Source organism: Hordeum vulgare, chromosome 7H (assembly GCF_904849725.1).
Source record: "Hordeum vulgare subsp. vulgare chromosome 7H, MorexV3_pseudomolecules_assembly, whole genome shotgun sequence".
In the NCBI taxonomy this organism is placed as follows: Eukaryota; Viridiplantae; Streptophyta; class Magnoliopsida; order Poales; family Poaceae; genus Hordeum; species Hordeum vulgare.
In genome coordinates, this window is record NC_058524.1 from 78,038,480 (window position 1) to 78,060,893 (window position 22,414).

Sequence of the window (22,414 nt, forward strand, 5' to 3'; positions counted from 1 at the left end):
TACGTCCTAGCAATATAGTAAACGCATCTGCAAGCACAAACGTTAGTTTAAAGACAACCCTATGGCTCCTGCCGGTTGCTGTACCATCGACGTGCAAGTCGATATTAACTATTACAACAAGATCATCTCATACATCCAATATATCACATCACGTCATTGGCCATATCATATCACAAGCATAACCTGCAAAAACAAGTTAAACGTCCTCTAATTGTTGTTGCAAGTTTTACATGGCTGCTATGGGTATCTAGTAGATCGCATCTTACTTACGCAAAAACCACAACAGAGATGTGCAAATTGCTATTTAACCTCTCCAAGGACCGCTTCGGTCAAAACCAATTCAACAAAAGTTGAAGAAACCGACACCCGCTAGTCATCTTTATGCAACGAGGTTGCATGTCAAGCGATGAAACCGGTCTTTCGTAAGCGTACGAATAATGTCGGCCCGGGCCGCTTCAATCCAACAATACCGCCGAATCGAGAAAAGACTAAGGAGGGCAGCAAATCGAACATCACTGTCCACAAAACCCTTTGTGTTCTACTCGAGATTGCATCTACGCATGAACCTAGCTCATGATGCCACTGTTGGGGAACGTCGCATGGGAAACAAAAAATTTCCTACGCGCACGAAAACCTATCATGGTAATGTCCATCTATGAGAGGAGATTTGGATCTACGTACCCTTGTAGATCGCACAGCAAGAAGCTTCAAGAAACGCGGTTGATGTAGTGGAACGTCCCCACGTCCCTCGATCCGCCCCGAGAACCGTCCCACGAACCGTCCCGCGATCCGTCCCACGATCCGCTCCGATCTAGTGCCGAACGGACGGCACCTCCGCGTTCACCACACGTACAACTTGACGATGATCTCGACCTTCTTGATCCAGCAAGCAACACGGAGAAGTACATGAGTTCTCCGACAGCGTGACGGTGCTCCGGTGGTGGTGAAGGATCTACTCCTGCAAGGCTCCGCCCGAGCTCCGTAGAAATACGATCTAGAGGAAAAACCGTGGTGTTTGTGGTCGGGCTGCCGTGGCAAAAGTTGTCTCAAATCAGCCCTAAAACTCCACTATATATAGGAGGAGGGGAGGGGAGGCTTGCCTTGAGGGCCATGGCCCCCTTGGTGCGCCGGCTAGGGATAGGAGGAGTCCTCCTCCAATCCTAGTCCAACTAGGATTGGAAGGTGGAGTCCTTCTCCTTCCCACCTCCTTTTTTTCTTTTCTCTTTGATTTCTTATCCTTGGCGCATAGGGCCCCCTTGGGCTATCCCACCAGCCCACCAAGGGCTGGTGCGCCACCCCTAGGGCCTATGGGCTTCCCCGGGTGGGCTGGCCCCCTACCGGTGAACATCCGGAACCCATTCGTCACTCCCGGTACATTCCTCGTAATGCCCAAAAACCATCCGGTAATCAAATGAGGTCATCCTATATATCAATATTCGTCTCCGGACCATTCCGGAAACCCTCGTGACGCCCGTGATCTCATCCGGGACTCCGAACAACATTAGGTAACCACACATATAACTCAACTATACTAAAACATCGTCGAACCTTAAGTGTGCAGACCCTGCGGGTTCGAGAACTATGTAGACATGCCCCGAGGTACTCCTCGGTCAATATCCAATAGCGGGACCTGGATGCCCATATTGGATCCTACATATTCTCCGAATAACTTATCGGTTGAACCTCAGTGTCAAGGATTCATATAATCCTGTATGTCATTCCCTTTGTCCTTCGGTATGTTACTTGCCCGAGATTCGATCGTCGGTATCCGCATACCTATTTCAATCTTGTTACCGGCAAGTCTCTTTACTCGTTCCATAATACAAGATCCCGTGACTTACACTTAGTCACATTGCTTGCAAGGCTTGTGTGTGATGTTGTATTGCCGAGTGGGCCCTGAGATACCTCTCCGTCACACGGAGTGACAAATCCCGGTCTTGATCCATACTAACTCAACGGACACCTTCGGAGATACATGTAGAGCACCTTTATAATCACCCAGTTACGTTGTGACGTTTGATACACACAAGGCATTCCTCCGGTGCCAGTGAGTTATATGATCTCATGGTCATAGGAACAAATACTTGACACACAGAAAACTATAGCAATAAAACGACACGATCAATATGCTACGTTCATAGTTTGGGTCTAGTCCATCACATGATTCTCCTAATGATGTGATCCAGTTATCAAGCATTAACACTTTGCACATAGCCAGAAAACCTTTACTATCCTTTATCAACTGGCTAGCCAACTAGAGGCTTGCTAGGGACATTGGTGTGTCTATGTATCCACACATGTATCTGTGTTGTCATTCAATACAATTATAGCATGGATAATAAACGATTATCTTTAAACAAGAAATATAATAATAACTATTTATCATTGCCTCTAGGGCATATTTCCAACACCTTTAGCAAAGGAACCAAGGTTTCACAAGAAGACCAGACACATCGAACGATGCTTCAACCTCATCCGCGACTACGTCGAAGGAGAGGACGTAAATATTTGCAAAGTGCACACGAATCTGAATGTAGCAGATCCGCTGACTGAACCTCTTCCACGAGCGAAGCATGATCAACACCAGAACTGTATGGGTGTTAGATTCATTCCAATGTAAATCGCATAGCGATGTGAGACTAGATTAATGACTCTAGTGCAAGTGGGAGACTGTTGGAAATATGCCCTAGAGGCAATGATAAAATAGTTATTATTATATTTCCTATTTCAAGATAATCGTTTATTATCCATGCTATAATTGTATTGAATGAAAGCATAGATACATGTGTGGATATATAGACAAAACAATGTCCCTAGGAAGGCTCTAGTTGGCTAGCCAGTTGATCAAGGATGGTTAAGGTTTTCTGACCATACGCAAGTGTTGTCACTTGATAACTAGATCACATCATTAGGAGAATGATGTGATGGACAAGACCCAAACTATGAACGTAGCATGTGATTGTGTCATTTTGTTGCTATTGTTTTCTGCGTGTCAAGTATTCATTCCTATGACCATGAGATCATGTAACTCACTAACACCGAAGGAATACCTTGTGTATATCAAACGTCACAACGTTACCGGGTGACTATAAAAGTGCTCTACAGATATCTCCGAAGGTGTCCGTTGAGTTAGCATGGATCAAGACTGGGATTTGTCACTTCATGTGACGGAGAGGTATCTCGGGGCCCACTGGGTAATACAACATCACATATAATCCTTGCAAGCAATGTGACTAAAGTGTTAGTCGCGGGATCTTCTCTTACGGAACGAGTAAAGAGACTTACGGTAACAAGATTGAAATAGGTATAGGATACCGACGATCAAATCTTGGGCAAGTAACATACCGAAGGACAAAGGGAATGTTATACAGGATTATATGAATCCTTGGCATAGAGGTTCAACCGATAAGATCTTCGTAGAATATGTAGGATCCAATATGGACATCCAGGTCCCTCTATAGGATATTGGCCGGGGAGTGTCTCAGGTCATGTCTACATAGTTCTCGAACCCGCACGGTCTGCACACTTAAGGTTCGGTGACGTTTCGGTATAGTTGAGTTATAGGTGTTGGTGAGTGAAGGTTGTTTGGAGTCCCGGATGAGATCACGGATGTCACGAGGGTTTCTGGAATGGTCCGGAAATGAAGAATAATATATAGGATGGTTTCATTTGGTCACTGGAAAGATTTCGGGCATTACCGGCAGTGTACCGGGAGTGACGAATGGGTTTCGGGTTTTCACTGGGAGGGGCCCACCCACCCGGGATTGAGCCCAATAGTCCTAGTGTGGCGCACCAGCCCTTAGTGGGCTGGTGAGACCAGCCCAAGTGGGCTATGCTGCTAGGAAAAAAAAGAGGGAGGTGGGAAGGGAGAGGAGGACTCCTCCTTCCCCAAAACGAATTGGAGTTGGAGTCCTCTTCTCCACTTCGGCCGACGCCCTAGGGGCTCCCTTGAGCCCCAAGGCTAGCCCCTCCCCTCCTCCTATATATACTAGAGGTTTTAGGGTTTTTGATACACAACTTTTCCACGTGCAACTCAAACCTATACCTCGTAGTTCTTCCTCTAGATCGGCTTTCTGCGGAGCTCGGGCGGAGCCCTGCAGGAATAGATCATCACCATCACCGGCTCGCCGTCACGCTGCCGAAGAACTCATCTACTTCCCCGTCTCTCTTGCTGGATCAAGAAGGCGGAGATCGTCATCGAGCTGTACGTGTGCTGAACGCGGAGGTTCCGTCCGTTCGGTGCTAGATCGGGACGGATCGTGGGACGACGGTGATTTGAATCACGAAGCTGGACCACTACATCAACCGCGTTTCTTAACGCTTCCCCTTTGCGATCTACAAGGGTATTTGGATCCGATCTCCCTCTCGTAGATGAACATCACCATAATAGGTCTTTGGTGCGGAGGAATTTTTTTGTTTCCCATGCAACGTTCCCCAACAGTAGGGCAGGCAGAGCCTTATTCCATCTTCAGTGAGCGCCACCGTCACGTCTTCCTGAACAGGACATAAACCCTAAACAGAGTAAAAAACACACCAAGAAACGAAGCATGAGTTCCCTGCCCTCGCAAGGTTGGGAACCACCACGCCTTCATAGCCCTAAAGCCATGGCAGATGAGATAGATCGGTAGCGACACATGCGGGAGGCAGAAAACCCTAAACGCCGTGAGTTTTTTTCTTTCTTGGGAAGAGAGAAAACCATACGACTACTATTGGCTCCTAGTAAATGTTGGTATAGTGTTGTCGTCCATTTGCCCAGAGCGGGTTGTGTCTACGGCGAACAAAGCGGTTGTGTGTCGTTGCATTGGCGCTAGGTGTCTGGGGGCCTTTTCCTATCTACGGGGGCCTTTTCCTCTCTACCATGGGAGATGTAATTGATCCAATTGCTATTGTCGCTACAATCCAACGGTGCAGAAGGGGACCGATCTCATGCAAGATCGGACCCACGACACCTAACACACCCCCGAATCTGACAACCCGCAGGATGTGTTTGGATGAAGGTGCGGTGTAAACGGGTTTGGATCGCCCTCTTTTTTTAGGATGAGGCAATTCAATCAATGTGTTTGATTTTTGTATAGTACAAAAGATTAACTAATTATTCCATATGGAACCATTAGTCATGCTCAGAGAGTCATGCATGCAATAGGTGGCCATTTGATTCGATCAATTTCTTAGGGTAGAACGGGTTCAATATCTTCATGCCATGTTCCTTTTTTTTGTAGTGAAACCATTCGAGTGATTTATAACCAAACATTTTTAATTTTTAACCGATCCCAACCCTTCTCTGGCCACCCTATTGCAACCAAACGCATCCTAAGGTGTTGCGATAGAACACCACAGGACAGACATGCCCTCTACGGATTTCCTGAAAAACAAGGATGATTTCCGTGCACACAAATCTTCACAGAATTCACAATTGGTGCTGAACATACGAATGCAAACACCCTTAGAAACTTTGAGAAAATTGTGCCACACGAATTCGAGAAACACAAAACGTACATACATGCTCCACACTCATTCACAGGTACAGCTCAAAGCCTGAAACTCAACTGGCGCCAAGTCTGACCGATCAGTAGGATCGGAGCTGGGTGATCTTGCCGCCGAGCTGCCTCTGCGCGTAGGCGAAGAGCCGGCCGGCCTCCTCCCTGCCGACGGCGCCGTCGCGGTTGGCGTCTGCGGAACGCACCCCTTCCCGCGCCTTCCAGGACGCGAACCACAGGTTGAGGCTCCGCAGCGCGCGCTGAAGCTCGTCCCGGCTGATCCGGCCGTCGTGGTCCGCGTCGAACTGCCCCAGCCACGCCCAGAACTCCTCCGCCGTCACCTCCCCCTGCGGCAGCGCACGGTACCGCATGAACGCCATGGATCGAGAGCGAGCTCTGCCTAGATCGCTTGCTACTTTGCTAGCCTGGCTGCTGTTTATCTCTGGGTGAGTGCGGAGGGCCGGCAGCTGATGTTTGTCTCTGCGCAGCGATGCACCGTCCTATATATACACACGGTGGAGCAGGGGGTTTGCTGCGGCACAGTGACCGCACGTTTTTCACGCGCGTCGTGATGTGACGCGTAAATATTTCGGTGTGTTTCACTCGGCTTGGGTGATTTCGGGTTTAATAATGGGTCGGCCGCTAGTGGGGTTTTAGCAAGGGAATAATCAGCGGTGTAGCTTAAAAGCGCTTCCTTTAGAGATGGATTAGGCGAGTGGCATATAACTAGTCTAGAAATGTAGGGAGCTAAGGGGTTGTATGATCATGTTTTGGGAATCAACATATAACACTTGACAAAAATATTGCAAGTACACTTTTGAGAGGTTGGCTACACCTATTGGATTCCCAGTCCGTTTCTTTAAGTATGGGATGACAACCAACATGGTATAATTGTGCAAAGTGCTGAGAAACAAGGAAGATAAGGACGGTGATACGCGTTGGAAAAAAACTGCCACCTTTTGAGTCGTTGGATTCACGCGCTACAAGCCATCTAATCTGTCATTCCGTGCGACCCATGGGTTTGCAATATAAGTAAATGTTGCGCCCGCCGATCTGTGTCGCACCACCTCATCCAGACACAGAAGAACGTTTGCAACATGGGGCATGTTGCAAACGCATCATGGACCATGTCATGGATATCTCCAGCTTGTATAATGTTGCACAAACACGTGGGTCACCATGTCAAGGTCAGCTCCAACAACGATAACGACAACACCAAGCATGCAACTCACCACGACTCCACCTCTCGCTTGCAGCATCCCCACGGTGAGCGGTGGTCGTTGTTGCGTTGCATTGCGCCGCTTTAGAGAAGTCTCATTGCCAAATGGGACGACATGGTGTCACTGATGCATACTGTTTAATGTGGTGTTGTGTGCGCCTCCGCCTAGGCTGGACTTCATGGTCGTTGTGTGCTGAAGAGGAGCGACATGATTATATTACTAATAAACCCCCACTCAAATTACTTAGACTATGTTCAGTATAAATGAGTTTAGTTTAATCATATTACTAATAAACTATCACTTAAATTGGCATCCCTCTAGTCATCTGAGTGTCATATGATCCAAATTCACTAACTCAAGGCCGAACATCACGTGAGTTGAGTTAGCTTCAATGGTGAACATCTCTATGTTGATCATATCTACTATATGACTCGGGTTCGACCTTTCGATCTCTTGTGTTCCGAGGCCATGTCTGTACATGCTAGGCTCGTCAAGTTTAACCCGAGTGTTCTTTGCGTGCAACTGTTTTGCACCCGTTGTATGTGAACGTAGAGACTATCACACCCGATCATCACGTGGTGTCTCGAAACGACGAACTCTCGCAGCGGTGCACACTCGGGGAGAACACAATTTTATCTTAAAATTTTAGTGAGGGGTCACCTTATAATGCTACTGGCGACCTAAGCAAAATAAGGTGCATAAAAGGATTAACATCACATGCAAATCATAAGTGACATGATATGGCCATGAACTTGTGTTTTTTATCTCCATCTTGAAAGCACCGGCATGATCTCCATCATCACCGGCGCCACACCATGATCTTCATCATTGTGCTGCCATCGAGGTTGTCGCAATAACTATGCTATTGCTACTAAAGCTACTGAACTAGCGATAAAGCAAAGCATCACCAAGCGCAAAATAATTAAAGACAATCCTATGGCTCCCGTCGGTTGCCGTAGCATCGACATGCAAGTCGATATTTAACTATTACAACATGATCATCTCATATATCAAATATATCATGTCATGTCTTTCGGCCATATAGTATCACATCATACCCTGCAAAAACAAGTTAGACGTCCTCTAATTTGTTGTTGCATGTTTTACGTGGCTGCTATGGGTATCTAGCATGATCGCATCTTACTTACGCAAAACCTCAATGGTGATACACAAGTTGTTATTTAACCTTCTCCAAGGACCACCTCAGTCAAATCCGATTCAACTAAAGTTGGAGAAACAGACACCCGCCAGCCATCTTTATGCAATAGGTTGCATGCTAGTCGATGGAACGGGTCTCTTGTAAGCGTACGAGTAATATTGGTTCGGGCCGCTTCATCCAACAATATTTCGAAACCAAGAAAAGACTAAGGAGGGCAGAAATCGGAATATCAACGCCCACAAACTCCTTTGTGTTCTACTTGAGATGTCATCTACGCATAGACCTAGCTCTGATACCACTGTTGGGGAACGTCGCATGGGAAAGAAAAAAATCCTACGCACATGAAATACCTATCCATGGTGATGACCATCTACGAGAGGGGAGATCGGATCCACACCCTTGTAGATTGCTAAGCGGGACGCGTTAAGAAACGCGGTTGATGTAGTCGAACGTCTTCTCTATCCAAACCGCAAGTCGTCCCATGATCCAATTACGATCTAGCGCCGAACGGACAACACCTCTGCGTTAAGCACACGTCCATCTCGATGACGATCTCTGCCTTCTTGATCAAGCAAGAGGGGTGAATAGGTAGATGAGTTCTCCGGCAGCACGACGACGTGGTGGTGGTGGTGGTGAACTAATCCAGCAGGGCTTCGCCAAGCTAGGCCGGACTAATCTAGACGAAGGAGACAATCTATGGAGGAGAGGGCAGCACGTGGCTTTTTTAGGTGTGTGTTGGCCTCAAAACCTCCACTATATGTAGGAGGAAGAGATAGGTGGGCTGCCTTGTCCCCTCCTCCAAAGAGTAGAGGTTCGGTCGAGCCAAGGGGAGAGTCCTCCTCCTACAAGGGATGTGGATTCCCTTGGGAGGACTCCTCCTCCACCTCCTCTTTGGTTCTTGGCTCATGGAACTCTTTGGGGATGGCCGCCCAAGCCCACCAGGGTCTGGTGCACCTCCTCCTAGGCCCATGTGCCCCCCGTGGTGGGTGGCCCCTCCCGGTGGACCCCCAGAACCCATTCGTCACTCCCGGTACACTACAAGAAATGCCCAAAACTTTTCTGGAATCCAAATACCACTTTACTTTATATCAACATTTACCTTCGGAGCTCCTCGTGACGTCATGGATCTCATCCGGGACTCTGAACAGCTTTCGATCACCAACATACGTAACTCAACAATACCGAAACATCACTGAACCTTAAGTGTGCAGACCCTGCGGGTTCGAGAACAATGTAGACATGACCGAGACACTCTGATCAATAACCAATAGCGGGACCTGGATGTCCATATTGGCTCCTACATATTCTACACAGATCTTTATCAGTTGAACCTCTATGTCAAGGATTTAGTTAATCCCGTATAGCGTTCCCTTCGTCCTTCGGTATGTCACTTGCCCGAGATTCGATCGTTGGTATCTCTATACCTATTTGAATCTCGTTACCAGCAAGTCTCTTTACTCGTTCTGTAATACAAAATCTCGTGGCTAACTCTATAGTCACAATGCTTGCAAGACTAGTTGTGATGTTGTATTACCGAGTGGGCCTCGAGATACCTCTCCGTCAAACGGAGTGACAAATCCTAGTATTCATCCATGCTAACTCAACGGACACCTTCGGAGATACCTGTAGAGCACCTTTATAGTCACCCAGTTACGTTGTGACGTTTGATACACACAAGGTATTCTTCCGGTGTCAGTGAGTTACATGATCTCATGGTTATAGGAACATATACTTGACATGCAGAAAAACAATAGAAATAGAACGACCGGATCACATGGTACGTTCATAGTTTGGGTCTTGTCCATCACATCATTCTCCCAATGATGTGACCCCGTTATCAAGTGACAACACTTGTCTATGGCTAGGAAACCTTAACCATCTTTGATCAACGAGCTAGTCAACTAGAGGCTTACTAGGGACAGAGTGTTGACTATGTATCCACACATGTATCTCAGTTTCCGTTCAATACAATTCTAGCTTGGATAACAAACGATTATCTTGAACAAGGAAATATAATAAAAACTATTTTATTATTGCCTCTAGGGCATATTTCCAATAGTCTCCCACTTGCACTAGAGTCAATAATCTAGCTCACATCACTATTTGATTTACAATGTAACGAATATAACACCCATACAGTTCTGGTGTTGATCATGTTTTGCTCGTGGAAGATGCTTAGTCAACGGTTCTGCAACATTCAAATTCGTGTGCACTTTGCAAATATTTATGTCCTTCTCCTTGATGTAATCACTGATGGAATTGAAGCATCGCTTTATGTGTCTGGTCCTCTTGTGAAACCTTGGTTCCTTGGCTAGAGCAATGGAACCAGTGTTGTCACAGAATATAGTCATTCGATCCAGTGCATTTGGCACAACTCCAAGATCTGTCATGAACTGCTTCATCCAGACACCTTCTTTAGCCGCCTCCGAGGTAGCTATATACTCTGCTTCGCACGTAGAATCATCTACCACGCTCTTCTTGGAACTGCACCAACTTACCGCTCCCCCATTAAGAATAAATACATATCCGGTTTGTGACTTAGAGTCATCCGGATCAGTGTCAAAGCTTGCATCAACGTAACCCTTTATGACGAGCTCTTTGTCACCTCCATAAACGAGAAACATTTCCTTAGTCCTTTTCGGGTACTTCAGAATATTTATGGCAAGGCTGACATCAGGTCTTCTGCACAACATTGCATACATGATAGACCTGTGGTTGAAGCATAGGGGGCGACACTCATCTTTTCTCTATCTTTTGCAGTTACTCGGCATTGAGTCTTACTCAATTTTATACCTTGTAACACGGGCAAAAACCCTTTCTTGGACTGTTTCATTTTGAACTTCTTCAAAACTTTATCAAGGGTATGTGCTCTGAGAAAGTCTTATCATGTGTCTTGATCTATCTCTATAGATCTTGATGCCCAATATGTAAGAAGCTTCTCCTAGGTCCTTCATTGAGAAACTTTTATTCAAGTAATCCTTTACGCTTCCGAAAAGTTCTATATCATTTCCAATCAGCAATATGTTATACACATATAATATTACAAATGCTATAGAGCTCCCACTCACTTTCTTGTAAATACAAGCTTCTCCATAAACTTGTATAAACCCAAACGCCTAGATCACCTCATCAAAGCGCTGATTCCAACTCCGAGATGCTTGCACCAGTCCTTAAATGGATCGCTGGAGTTTGCATACTTTGTCAGCATTCTCTGGATCGACAAAACCTTCCGGTTGCATCATATACAACTCTTCCTTGAGGAAACTGTTAAGGAACGTTGTTTTGACATCCATCTGCCAAATTTCATAATCGAAAAATGCAACTATTCCTAACATGATTCTGACGGACTTAAGCATCACTACGGGTGAGAAAGTCTCATCGTAGTCAACTCCTTGAACTTGTGAAAAAACATTTGCCATAAGTCGAGCTTTATAGACGGTGATATTACCGTCCGCGTCCGTCTTCTTCTTAAAGATCCATTTATTATGAATAGCCTTTCGCCCTTCAGGTAATACTTCCAAAGTCCATACTTTGTTTTCATACATGGATCCTATCTCGGATTTCATGGCCTCTAACCATTTGTTGGAGTCCGGGCCCACCATTGCTTCTCCATAGCCCGTAGGTTCATCGTTGTCTAACAACATGATTGATAAGACAGGGTTGTCGTACCACTCAGGAGCAGTACATGCCCTTGTCGACCTACGAGGTCCGATAGCAACTTGATCTCAAGTTTTATGGTCATCATCATTAGCTTCCTCTTCAACCATCGTAGGTTCCATAGAAATATCTTTCCGTGCTACGCTACTGTGTGGTTGAAGTAGAGGTTCTATAACATCATCAAGTTCTATCTTCCTCCCACTCAATTCTTTCAAGCGAAACTCTTTCTCAAGAAATGCTCTGTTTTTAGCGACAAACACTTTGCCTTCGGATCCGAGATAGAAGGTGTACCCAACTTTCTCTTTTGGGTATCCTATGAAGTCGCACTCTTCCACTTTGGGTTTCAGCTTTTCAGGCTGAAGCTTTTTGACATAAGCATCACATCCCCAAACTTTAAGAAATGACAACTTTGGCTTCTTGCCATACCACAGTTCATATGGTGTCGTCTCAACAGATTTGATGGTGTCCTATTTAAAGTGAATGCAGCTGTCTCTAATGCATAGCCCCAAAACAATAATGGCAAATCGATAAGAGACATCATAGAACACACCATATCTAATAAAGTATGATTACGGCGTTCGTACACACCATTACGCTATGGTGCTCCATGCGGTGTCAACTGTGAAATAATTCCACATTGTCTTAAGTGGGTACCAAACTCATAACTCAGATACTCACCTCCTCGATCAGATCGTAGGAATTTGATCTTCTTGTTACGATGATTTTCAAATTCACTTTGAAATTGCTTGAACTTTTCAAATGTTTCAGACTTATGCTTCATTAAGTAAATATAACCATATCTACTCAAATCATTTGTGAAGGTGAGAAAATAAAGATAACCAGCGGGCGCCTCTAAGCTCATCGGCCCGCACACATCGGTATGTATGATCTCCAACAAGTCACTTGCACGCTCCATTGTTCCGGAGAACGGAGTCTTAGTAATCTTGCCCATGAGGCATGGTTCACATGTGTCAAGTAATTCAAAATCAAGTGACTCCAAAAGTCCATCAGCATGGAGTTTTTTCATGCGTTTTATACCAATATGACCTAAGCCGCAGTGCCACAAGAAAGTGGCACTATCATTATCAACTCTACATTTCTTGGCATCAATGTTATGGATATGAGTGTCATCACTATCAAGATTCAACATGAACAAACCCCTCCAATTGGGTGCATGACCATAAAAGATATTACTCATATAAATAGAACAACTATTATTCTCTGACTTAAATGAGTAACCGTCTCGCAATAAACAAGATCCAGATATAATTTTCATACTTAACGCGGGCACTAAATAACAATTATTTAGATTCATCACTAATCCCTACGGCAATTGAAGTGAGAACGTGCCAACGGCGATCGCATCAACCTTGGAACTATTTCCCACGCGCATCACCACTTCGTCCTTCGCCAACCTTCGTCTATTTAGCAGTTCCTGCTTTGAGTTACAAATGTGAGCAACCGAACTGATATCAAATACCCAGGCACTACGATGAGAGTTGGTGGGGTACACATGAATAACATGTATATCAAATATACCTTGTTTGGCGTTGGCCGCCTTCTTATCGGCCAGATACTTGGGGTAGTCCCGGTTCTAGTGATCAGTCCCCTTGTAATGATAACACTCAGTTTTCGGCTTGGGTCCAGCCTTGGGTTTCTTCGTCGGAGGGGAAACAACTTTGTCACTCTTCTTGGAGTTACCCTTCTTGCCCTTGCCGTTTTTCTCGAAACTGGTGGTCTTATTGACCATCAACACTTGATGTTCTTTCTAGATTTCTGACTCAACAACTTTCAGCATAACAAACAGCTCGGCGAGTGATTTATTCATCCCTTACATGTTGTAGTTCAACACAAAGCCTTTATAGCTAGGTGGCAGTGATTAAAGAACTCTGTCAGTGATAGCCTCTGGCGGGATAGCAATTCCCAGCTCAGCCAAATGGTTAGAGTACCCAGACATTCTGAGCACATGTTCAGTGACACACCCGTTCTCCTCCATTTTGCAAGCATAGAACTTATCGGAGGTTTCATAGCTCTCGATCCGGGCATTTTTCTCAAATATAAACTTCAACTCCTGGAACATCTCATATGGTCCATGACGTTCAAAATGTCTTTGAAGTCCCGGTTTTAAGCCATACAAAACTGCACATTGAACTAATGAGTAGTCATCCTGATGCGACTGCCATGCGTTCATAACGTCTCGGATTGCCGGTTGGGGTGGTGCTTCACCTAGCGGCGCATCAAGGACATATTGCCTTTGGGCAGCCGTGAGGATAAGCCTCAGATTATGAGCCGAGTCAACAAAGTTGCTTCCATCATCTTTTAGCTTAGCTTTCTCTAGGAACGCATTAAAATTCAGGGTTGCTACTGCGCGAACCATTGATCTACAACATAAATTTGCAAATATTTCTTAGACTATGTTCAAGATAATTGAGTTTAGTTTAATCATATTACTAATAAACTCCCACTCAAATTGACATCCCTCTAGTCATCTGAGTGTGAGATGATCCAAATTCACTAACTCAAGCCCGATCGTAACGTGAGTTGAGTTAGCTTCAATGATGAACATATCTATATTGACCATATCTACTATATGACTCATGTTCGACCTTTCGTTCTCTTGTGTTCTCAGGCCATGTCTGTACATGCTAGGCTCGTCAAGTTTAACCCGAGTGTTCTTCTTGTGCAATTGTTTTGCACCTGTTGTATGTGTACGTAGAGTCTATCACACCTGATCATCACGTGGAGTCTCAAAACGATGAACTGTCGCAACGGTGCACACTCGGGGAGAACACAATTGTATCTTGAAATTTTAGTGAGGGATCACCTTATAATGCTACCGTCATCCTAAGAAAAATAAGGTACATAAAAAGATTAACATCACATGCAAATCATATGTGACATGACATGGCCATGAACTTGTGCTTCTGATCTCCATCTTGAAAGCATCGGCATGATCTCCATTGTCATCGGCGCCACATCATGATCTCCATCATTGTTCTGCCATCGAGGTTGCCGCTCTAACTATGTTATTGCTACTAAATCTACTGAACTAGCGATAAAGCAAAGCATCACCAAGCGCAAAATAATTAAATACAACCCTATGGCTCCTGCCGGTTGTCGTAGCATAGACATGCAAGTCGATATTTAACTATCACAACATTATCATCTCATACATCAAATATATCATATCATGTATTTTTTCCATATCATATCACGTCATACCCTGCAAAAACAAGTTAGACATCCCCTAATTTGTTGTTGCGTGTTTTACGTGGCTGCTATGGGTATCTAGCATGATTGCATCTTACTTACGCAAAACCACAACGGTGATACACAAGTTGCTATTTTACCTTCTCCAAGGACCGCCTCAGTCAAATCCGATTCAATTAAGTTGGAGAAACACACACCCGCCAGCCATCTTTATGCAACAAGTTGCATGTCAGTCGATGGAACCGGTCTCTCGTAAGCGTATGTGTAATGTTGGTCCGGGACGCTTCATCCAACAGTACCGCGGAATCAAGAAAAGACTAACGAGGGCAGCAATCTGAATACCAACACCCACAAACTCCTTTATGTTCTACTCGAGATTTCATCTACGCATAGACCTAGCTCTGATACCACTGTTGGGGACCTTTGCATGGGAAACAAAAAATTTCCTACGCACACGAAAGGCCTATCCATGATGATGACCATCTACGAGAGGGGAGATCATATCCACATACCCTTGTAGATCGCTAAGCGGGAAGCGTTGATGTAATCGAACGTCTTCGCATTCCAAATCCCGCGATCCAATCACGATCTAGCACCGAACGAACGGCTCCTCCGCGTTCAGCACACGTGTATATCGATGACGATCTCCGCCTTCTTGATCCACCAAGAGGGGCCAAGAGGTAGATGAGTTCTCCAGCAGCACGACGGTGTGGTGGTGGTGGTGGTGAACTAATACAGCAGGGTTTCGCCAAGCTATGTCGGACTAATCTAGACGATGGAGACAATCTATGGAGGAGAGGGCATCACGTGGATTTTTCAGGTGTGTGTTGCCCTCAAAACCTCCACTATATATAGGAGTAAGAGGTAGATGGGCTGCCTTGGCCCCTCCTCCAAGGAGGAGACGTTCGGCCGAGCCAAGGGGAGAGTCCTCCTCCCACAAGGGATGTGGACTCCCTTGGGAGGACTCCTCCTCCACCTCCTCTTTGGTCCTTCGCGCATGGGCCTCTTTGGGGATGGCCGCCCAAGCCCACCAAGCGCTGATGCGCCTCCTCCTAGGCCCATGTGCCCCCCCCCCCTCCCGAGGTGGGTGGCCCTCCCGGTGGATCCCCAGAACCCATTCGTCACTCCCGGTACACTACCGGAAATGCCCGGAACTTCTCCCGAATCCAAATAGCACTTTCCTATATATCAATTTTTACCTCCGGACCATTCCAGAGCTCCTCGTGATGTCCTGGATCTCATCCGGGACTCCGAACAAATTTCGATCACCAACATACATAACTCAATAATACCGAAACGTCACCGAACCTTAAGTGTGCAGACCTTGCGGGTTCGAGAACTATGTAGATATGACCGAGACACTCTCTGGTCAATAACCAATAGCGGGGCCTGGATGTCCATATTGGATCCTTCATAGTCTACGAAGATATTTATCGGTTGAACCTCTATGTCAAGGATTCAGTTAATCACGTATAACATTCCCTTCGTCCTTCGTTATGTTACTTGCTCGAGATTCAGTCACCGGTATCTCTATACCTATTTGAATATCGTTACTGGCAAGTCTCTTTACTCATTTTGTAGTATAAAATCTCGTGGCTAACTCTTTAGTCACAATGCTTGCAGGACTTGTTGTGATGTTGTATTACCGAGTGGGCCCCGAGATACCTCTCCGTCATATGGAGTGACAAATCCCACTCTTGATCCATGCTAACTCAACGGACACCTTTGGAGATACCTGTAGAGCACCTTTATAGTCACCCAGTTACGTTGTGACGTTTGATACACACCGGGTATTCTTCCGGTGTCAGTGAGCTACATGATCTCATGGTCATAGGAACATATAATTAATTGACATGCAGAAAAACAATAGCAATAAAATGACACGATCACATGCTACGTTCATAGTTTGAGTCTTGTCCATCACATCATTCTCCTAATGATGTGACCCCGTTATCAATTGGCAACACTTGTCTATGGCTAGGAAACATTAACCATCTTTGATCAATGAACTTGTCAACAAGAGGCTTACTAGGGACAAAGTGTTGTCTATGTATCCACACATGTATGTGAGTTTCCATTCAATACAATTCTAGCATTTTATAATAAACGATTATCTTGAACAAGGAAATATAATAATAACTATTTTTTTATTGCCTCTAGGGCATATTTCCAATAGATTGAGCATCACCTACACGTCAACGTTTGTGACATTGCCTGGTTAGTTGGACGCAACCACTAGCTCCTCTCTAAGAAGAAAACTAGGGTTCCTTTGCCTTTTACCGGCGTCGACGGTCGTCTGCCTCGTATCTGGTGGCCCTATGGCCATGGAGGCACGGTTGATCCCGGCCCTTGCTAACGGGAGGGATCTTATTCCATTTTTATGTGTTTTTGTGAGTTCATTTAGGGTGTGTCTCTTGTTCATGAAGACGAGACGGTGATAGTTTTCTGAAGATGGAATAAGATTACCATTGCCTAGACCCCATTCTGGTGATGCATCTAGTATCTTCATAGAGTGTGTGGAGGTGTGTCTCATGTGGATCTCATGAGATTCAGTCGGTGTTGGTCCTCGGTGGATCTGCCTAGATCGAGTCATCATTCGTGTGTCTAAAGGTTGGATCCTTTCGGTTTATATTTATCATCATCGGTGACGGTTGTTGTTCTGGTTCCGTGGGGCTTTAGCACGAAGACTTTTCGACTACCTACTACAACAAGTTTGGCTTGGCTCCAGTGATAGAGGGGCGATGACGAATGGACGTCTTCAACTCGGTTCAGTGCTTGTAGTCGTCGTTAGGTGACCTATGGATATTAATGTAATTTTTATTATTTCTGTGTTCTTTGTACTACCATGACATGATGAATAGATCAAACGTTTTTATTCCATTCTTAGCATGAGTCATTTTACCCCGCTAAATCCTATATTCTTAAAAAGTTCATCTCAATTCTCTCAACATGTAAAGTGGCCACCGTACCGTCCTCACTAAGTCATGCATTTAAGTCTCTTCCTCATTAAGTCATGCATTTAAGTTATAATTGCAATTTTTTGCATTAGTCCATGCATGTAACACTTCATCCCAATTCTCTCAACATGCAAAGTGTCCACCTCATTGTCCTTACTAAATCAGGCACTTAAATCCTCCCTCTCACTAAGCCATGCATTTAAGTTTGTCTCATAAGCAAGACATGCACTTAAATTACAAAATATTTTTTTCATTAGTCTATGCATGTAATACTACAATCATAAATACATATTAGTCATCCTTTAAATTTTTGTTTAAAAAACATTTTTAGCTATAACTTTTTAAACCTATTTTATATCATTTTTTATTTTAAGCTTATAATTTCTTTTCATTAGATTTGGTTATTTATTAGGAACTATTTATGCATTTTTAAAACGTTATCACAGCAACGCACGGAGCATCATATAGTATTATCAGTGGTACCACAGGTTAGAAATGTTGTCAATAACCCTGATACACTAAGGAATTGGGTCTGGATGGATAGTGCTCGTTTAACTGGAAAAAAAACAAGAGTAGTGGTCTTCTCAAACCTTCATCTCAGTTCGTCCTGGTTTCTTAATATTTAGTTTAGGGTCACATTATGCAAGTATTAGAAAAATAATAATAAAGTATCTTGCAAAGGATTTATTTCTTTTAAAAAAAAACTTTAGATCTATTCATCAAACATCATGGCAGTACAAAGGACACGAAAATAACAAAAAATATAGCCATATTTATAAACCATCTAGAGACGACTACAAACACTAAAGTAAGTCGAAGGCGCGTCGCTCGTCAGAGCGAGGCAAACTTTATTATAATAGACAGTCCGAAAGTCGTTGTGCTAAGACCATAAGGATCAGCGCGTAAGAACAGCAACCATAAGAAAAGGGTAAATCAAAGGATGTACTTATTCATATTTTATATAGGAAATGCACAGACGTACTGTATTTGTCTCTCTTTGTAACAGGAAATACAGGAAATGCAAATTAATCAACAGAGCTTGGAGAAACGTCCATCATTTGTAACAACATCTGCAAATCTCCACAGAGTTCACAGTGCCGAAAATACAAAGTAGGAAACCCTTGGGGAAACCACTGCAATGGTTGCCCCCAAGAACTCCGAAAACACAAAACATCCGTCTCATACTCCACATCATACGGAAAAAGAAAATCTCATACTCCACACGCCATCACAGTTACAGCAGCAGATCAACTCGTGCCCAGCCTGATCAGTAGGATCCGAGCTGGGTGATCTTGCCGCCGAGCTGCCTCTGCGCGTAGGCGAAGAGCCTGCCGGCCTCCTCCCTGCCGACGGCGCCGTCGCGGTTGGCGTCCGCGGCCTGCACCCCTTCCCGCGCCTTCCACGACGCGAACCACAGATTGAGGCTCCGCAGCGCGCGCTGCAGCTCGTCCCGGCTGATCCGGCCGTCATGGTCCGCGTCGAACTGCCCCAGCCACGCCCAGAACTCCTCCGCCGTCACCTCCCCCTGCGGCAGCGCACGGTACCGCATGAACGCCATCGATCCTCCTCGATCCCCGCCGGAGCCGGGCACGATCTGCTACCCTTGGTCGATTAGCTGCCGCTTCTCTCTGGACTCTGGGTGGGTGCGAGTGTGAGCTGATGGCGATGAGGATGTTGAGCGGCGATGCAGGGTCCGTCCTATATATACGGCGGAGGAGTGTGAGGGTGAGGCGCATTCACCGCACGTTTTTCACGACCCCATGGACGCGCCTTGTCGTTGACGGTGTGTTTCACTTTGGTGATTTGGGGTTTAAGAAATGAGTGGGTCAGTAGTGGGGATTTGGCTAGGGAATAATCAGCGGTGTAGCTTAAAAGTTTGTTCTTTAGAGAACGGTTAGGCGAGTGGCACATTGTTAATCTGGAAATGTATGGAGCAAAGGGGTTGTATGATCAAATGTTGCGAATCGAAATTACACTTGCCAAAAATATACTCCCTCCGTTCCTAAATATAAGTCTTTTTAGAGTTTCACTAATGGACTACATACAAAATAAAATGAATGAATCAACACTTTAAAACATGTATATATACATCCGTATGTAGTTCACTAGTGAAATGTCTAGAAAGACTTATATTTAGGAACGGAGAGAGTAGCAAGCATGCCTCGACGTTGGCCACACTTTTGGGATTCCCTACAAACATCTGAAAAATAAGAGTTGAACACTTCAAACTTGCTTGGCTAAATCCTTTTCAATCCTCAAACGTAATGTAAAATGGGACTTTTCGGGTCTACCTATACTTGTTTTAAGAAAGTACTTACCTGTTACAACACTTAAAAAGTTAATTGAGCATATTTTCTTGGAGAAGGACACCGACATAGTTCTCTAACTAAGAGAATATCTAGGAGACCCCTAAACCGGTCAAACCCGTAAAAAAATAAGGTGTTTACAGATTTGATCAGAGAAACAGCAGACCTCGTAAAACTTGTTCGGTCCTTAAACTTTTTAAAGGGCACGATAAATTCATTCATGAAAACCTTATATGTACAATTTCAAAGACAATATACATTTCAACCCGTAAACCGGCCAAACCTTGTCGGAACAGACGCGTCATCGCGGAACTGGACGGAATGTACCTAGAACTCAGCAAAATACATCGCCGCACGTCAGAAGAAGCCACCGCCGGTCCGAATTGCGGCCGGTTCGACCTCCACTGCCGAGGCGAGACCGTCCACGGGCAAGGTGGAGCAGGCCATTGATGACCCGAATCAGGGCGGGGCGGCACCGGAGAAGAGCGGGGCAGGGGTGGGGGAGCTCGCGCGGCCACGTCGGGGAACGCAAGCTCGGCGGCGGGCAGTATCGGGCTCAAATCGGGGACGGGCAGCGCGCCAGGGAGCGTGCGATTGTGGCAGGCGGCGCATGGCTCCTCCACTGCATGCGTGGCCTGAAACGGAAAGCGTCGGGACAAGGCGTGGGCGAGGCACGCCGTGGCCGGAGACGAACTCGGCGGGATGGGAGAAAAAAAATTGGGCTATACTAGGATACAATTTTATTTGCGAGGTCTGTTCGGTCCGGAACAATTCCGCATCATAAAAATGGTTTATCCTTAGGTCTATTAGAGATGCTCTAGGTTCTTTTTTGTTTCAAAAAATGCCCACAGAAAGAGGTTGCTTGTTTCCTAGCTAAATTATCACGTGTAAAGATGGGCGCGCCGAAATTTCCGGTGAGTATTTGATTGGTTGTCATAGTTATGTGTTGCCACACTTCACTACTCAAAACTTGGCTTTTTAGCAAAGTTATAGCTTTGAACCAACCATGTCATAAAAGCTGGAAGCGTAGCTGAGGTATAGGTGGCAGCTGGAGACCAAACTTTAAATTTAATGATTGGGAGCTTCAAATATTTTAGGCAATCCACTTATCTCCGGCCATAAAGCTGCTAATGATAGGTTATGAGAAATTCATAAATAGCTCAGGGCTCGTGTCTTCCCCGAGAAGATAGTGATTGTCTGTCTGTTCTGAATTATATGCATAATGAAAAGTAATAGATAAGTATCAAGAAGATATCAACTAACCAAATATTTACGACAACATGATATCAAGAGCTCGTCAAGACATCGAGGACGCATACATGATTAGTAATACTCTTGCATCGCAAGAGAAGCTAGACACGGGAGACATTCTCTTTTATTTGTTACATATTGAAATATTAATGTCTCCATCTTCTGATTTCGTTTTTTGAGTGACCAAAATTTGCTTGCAATCATATTATTCTTATGAATTCAGGAAACAGACAGAAAAAAGAAGTTCCTCTAGGCCATCTGTATCAGCTCTTCCTGAAACCACTTCTTTCGAACTTAGACCTTGTTCGGCAGTCCACCAGCTCCCGAAAATCTCAGGATCTGCGGAGCGAGCAAACAAGGGCTCTACGATAAACTACAGCTCCGCCTGCACCGGAAACAGAGTTGTGGAGCGGAGGAACTCCGTACAGGGATTTAATCTTCAGCGCCTATTTTCGACCACAATTTGCCCCTGGGACTAATATTGCAAGGTCATCGTGATCTGCGCTTTGTTCTTCCATGAATCTATGTATGCTTTTCCTTTAAGCCCCCGTCTACAAAATATTCACTGGCCTAGTGGTGGTAGGACAATATCTTACGTTATTAGGGAGGATGATGGGAGTAGTCTAAGAAAAGTGATTGCACCAATCCATCAGAAGCCTCAAAACGCCAAGATTCTTTGTTTGAAAGGACGCCGAAAACCCATTGATTAACGAAGAATCGTATTCTTTTGCTAGGCTTTCCGAGGCATTCGTGGATCAGCGATTGCAGCGCAAAGTGTCAGTTGTTTATGCTGGTATAGCAGGATGTGATGGGTGCCTGGCTAGCTAGGCCATATCGCCAAAATGATAAAACACATGTAGACTAATTCAGCAACTTACTTATTCGTCACTATAAAGATAAGCATTTTTCCTTACTTACAGAGGAAGAAAATTGTCGTGGTAGACTAATTCAGTTACTCGTCGCCGTAAAGATAAGGATTTATCATAGTACCTACCGAGGAAGAAAACAGTGGTGGTAGACTGATGTGACAGAACTTGAGTGGCATTTGAAATTTCAGAACTGAACTGAAGATTTTACTTGAGATTTAAGCTATGAGCTAGGGCTCCTCTGTTATTCGTCAAAAGACGAAATGGGTCAAATGACACGATTCCGCACCCCATCAAAGAACACATCGGGC

General features: G+C 45.0%; 2 protein-coding genes across 2 annotated transcripts; both read right to left on the reverse strand.

The window, feature by feature from the left end:
- Positions 1–5,237: 5,237 nt before the first annotated feature.
- On the reverse strand, positions 5,238–5,942 carry LOC123412552. The gene has a single exon (XM_045105503.1). The coding sequence runs from the start codon at positions 5,855–5,857 to the stop codon at positions 5,567–5,569; it is 291 nt and encodes a 96-aa protein (XP_044961438.1). The 5' UTR covers positions 5,858–5,942; the 3' UTR covers positions 5,238–5,566.
- A 12,763-nt stretch (positions 5,943–18,705) lies between these two features.
- LOC123410773 lies at positions 18,706–19,410 on the reverse strand. The gene has a single exon (XM_045103713.1). It carries the CDS (start codon positions 19,236–19,238, stop codon positions 18,948–18,950), a length of 291 nt encoding a protein of 96 aa, XP_044959648.1. The 5' UTR covers positions 19,239–19,410; the 3' UTR covers positions 18,706–18,947.
- Positions 19,411–22,414: the final 3,004 nt, after the last annotated feature.

Coding starts and splice junctions, on each gene's coding strand:
- LOC123410773 (XM_045103713.1), bottom strand. CDS start 19,238: ATGGCGTTCATGCGGTACCGTGCGCTGCCGCAGGGGGAGGTGACGGCG.
- LOC123412552 (XM_045105503.1), bottom strand. CDS start 5,857: ATGGCGTTCATGCGGTACCGTGCGCTGCCGCAGGGGGAGGTGACGGCG.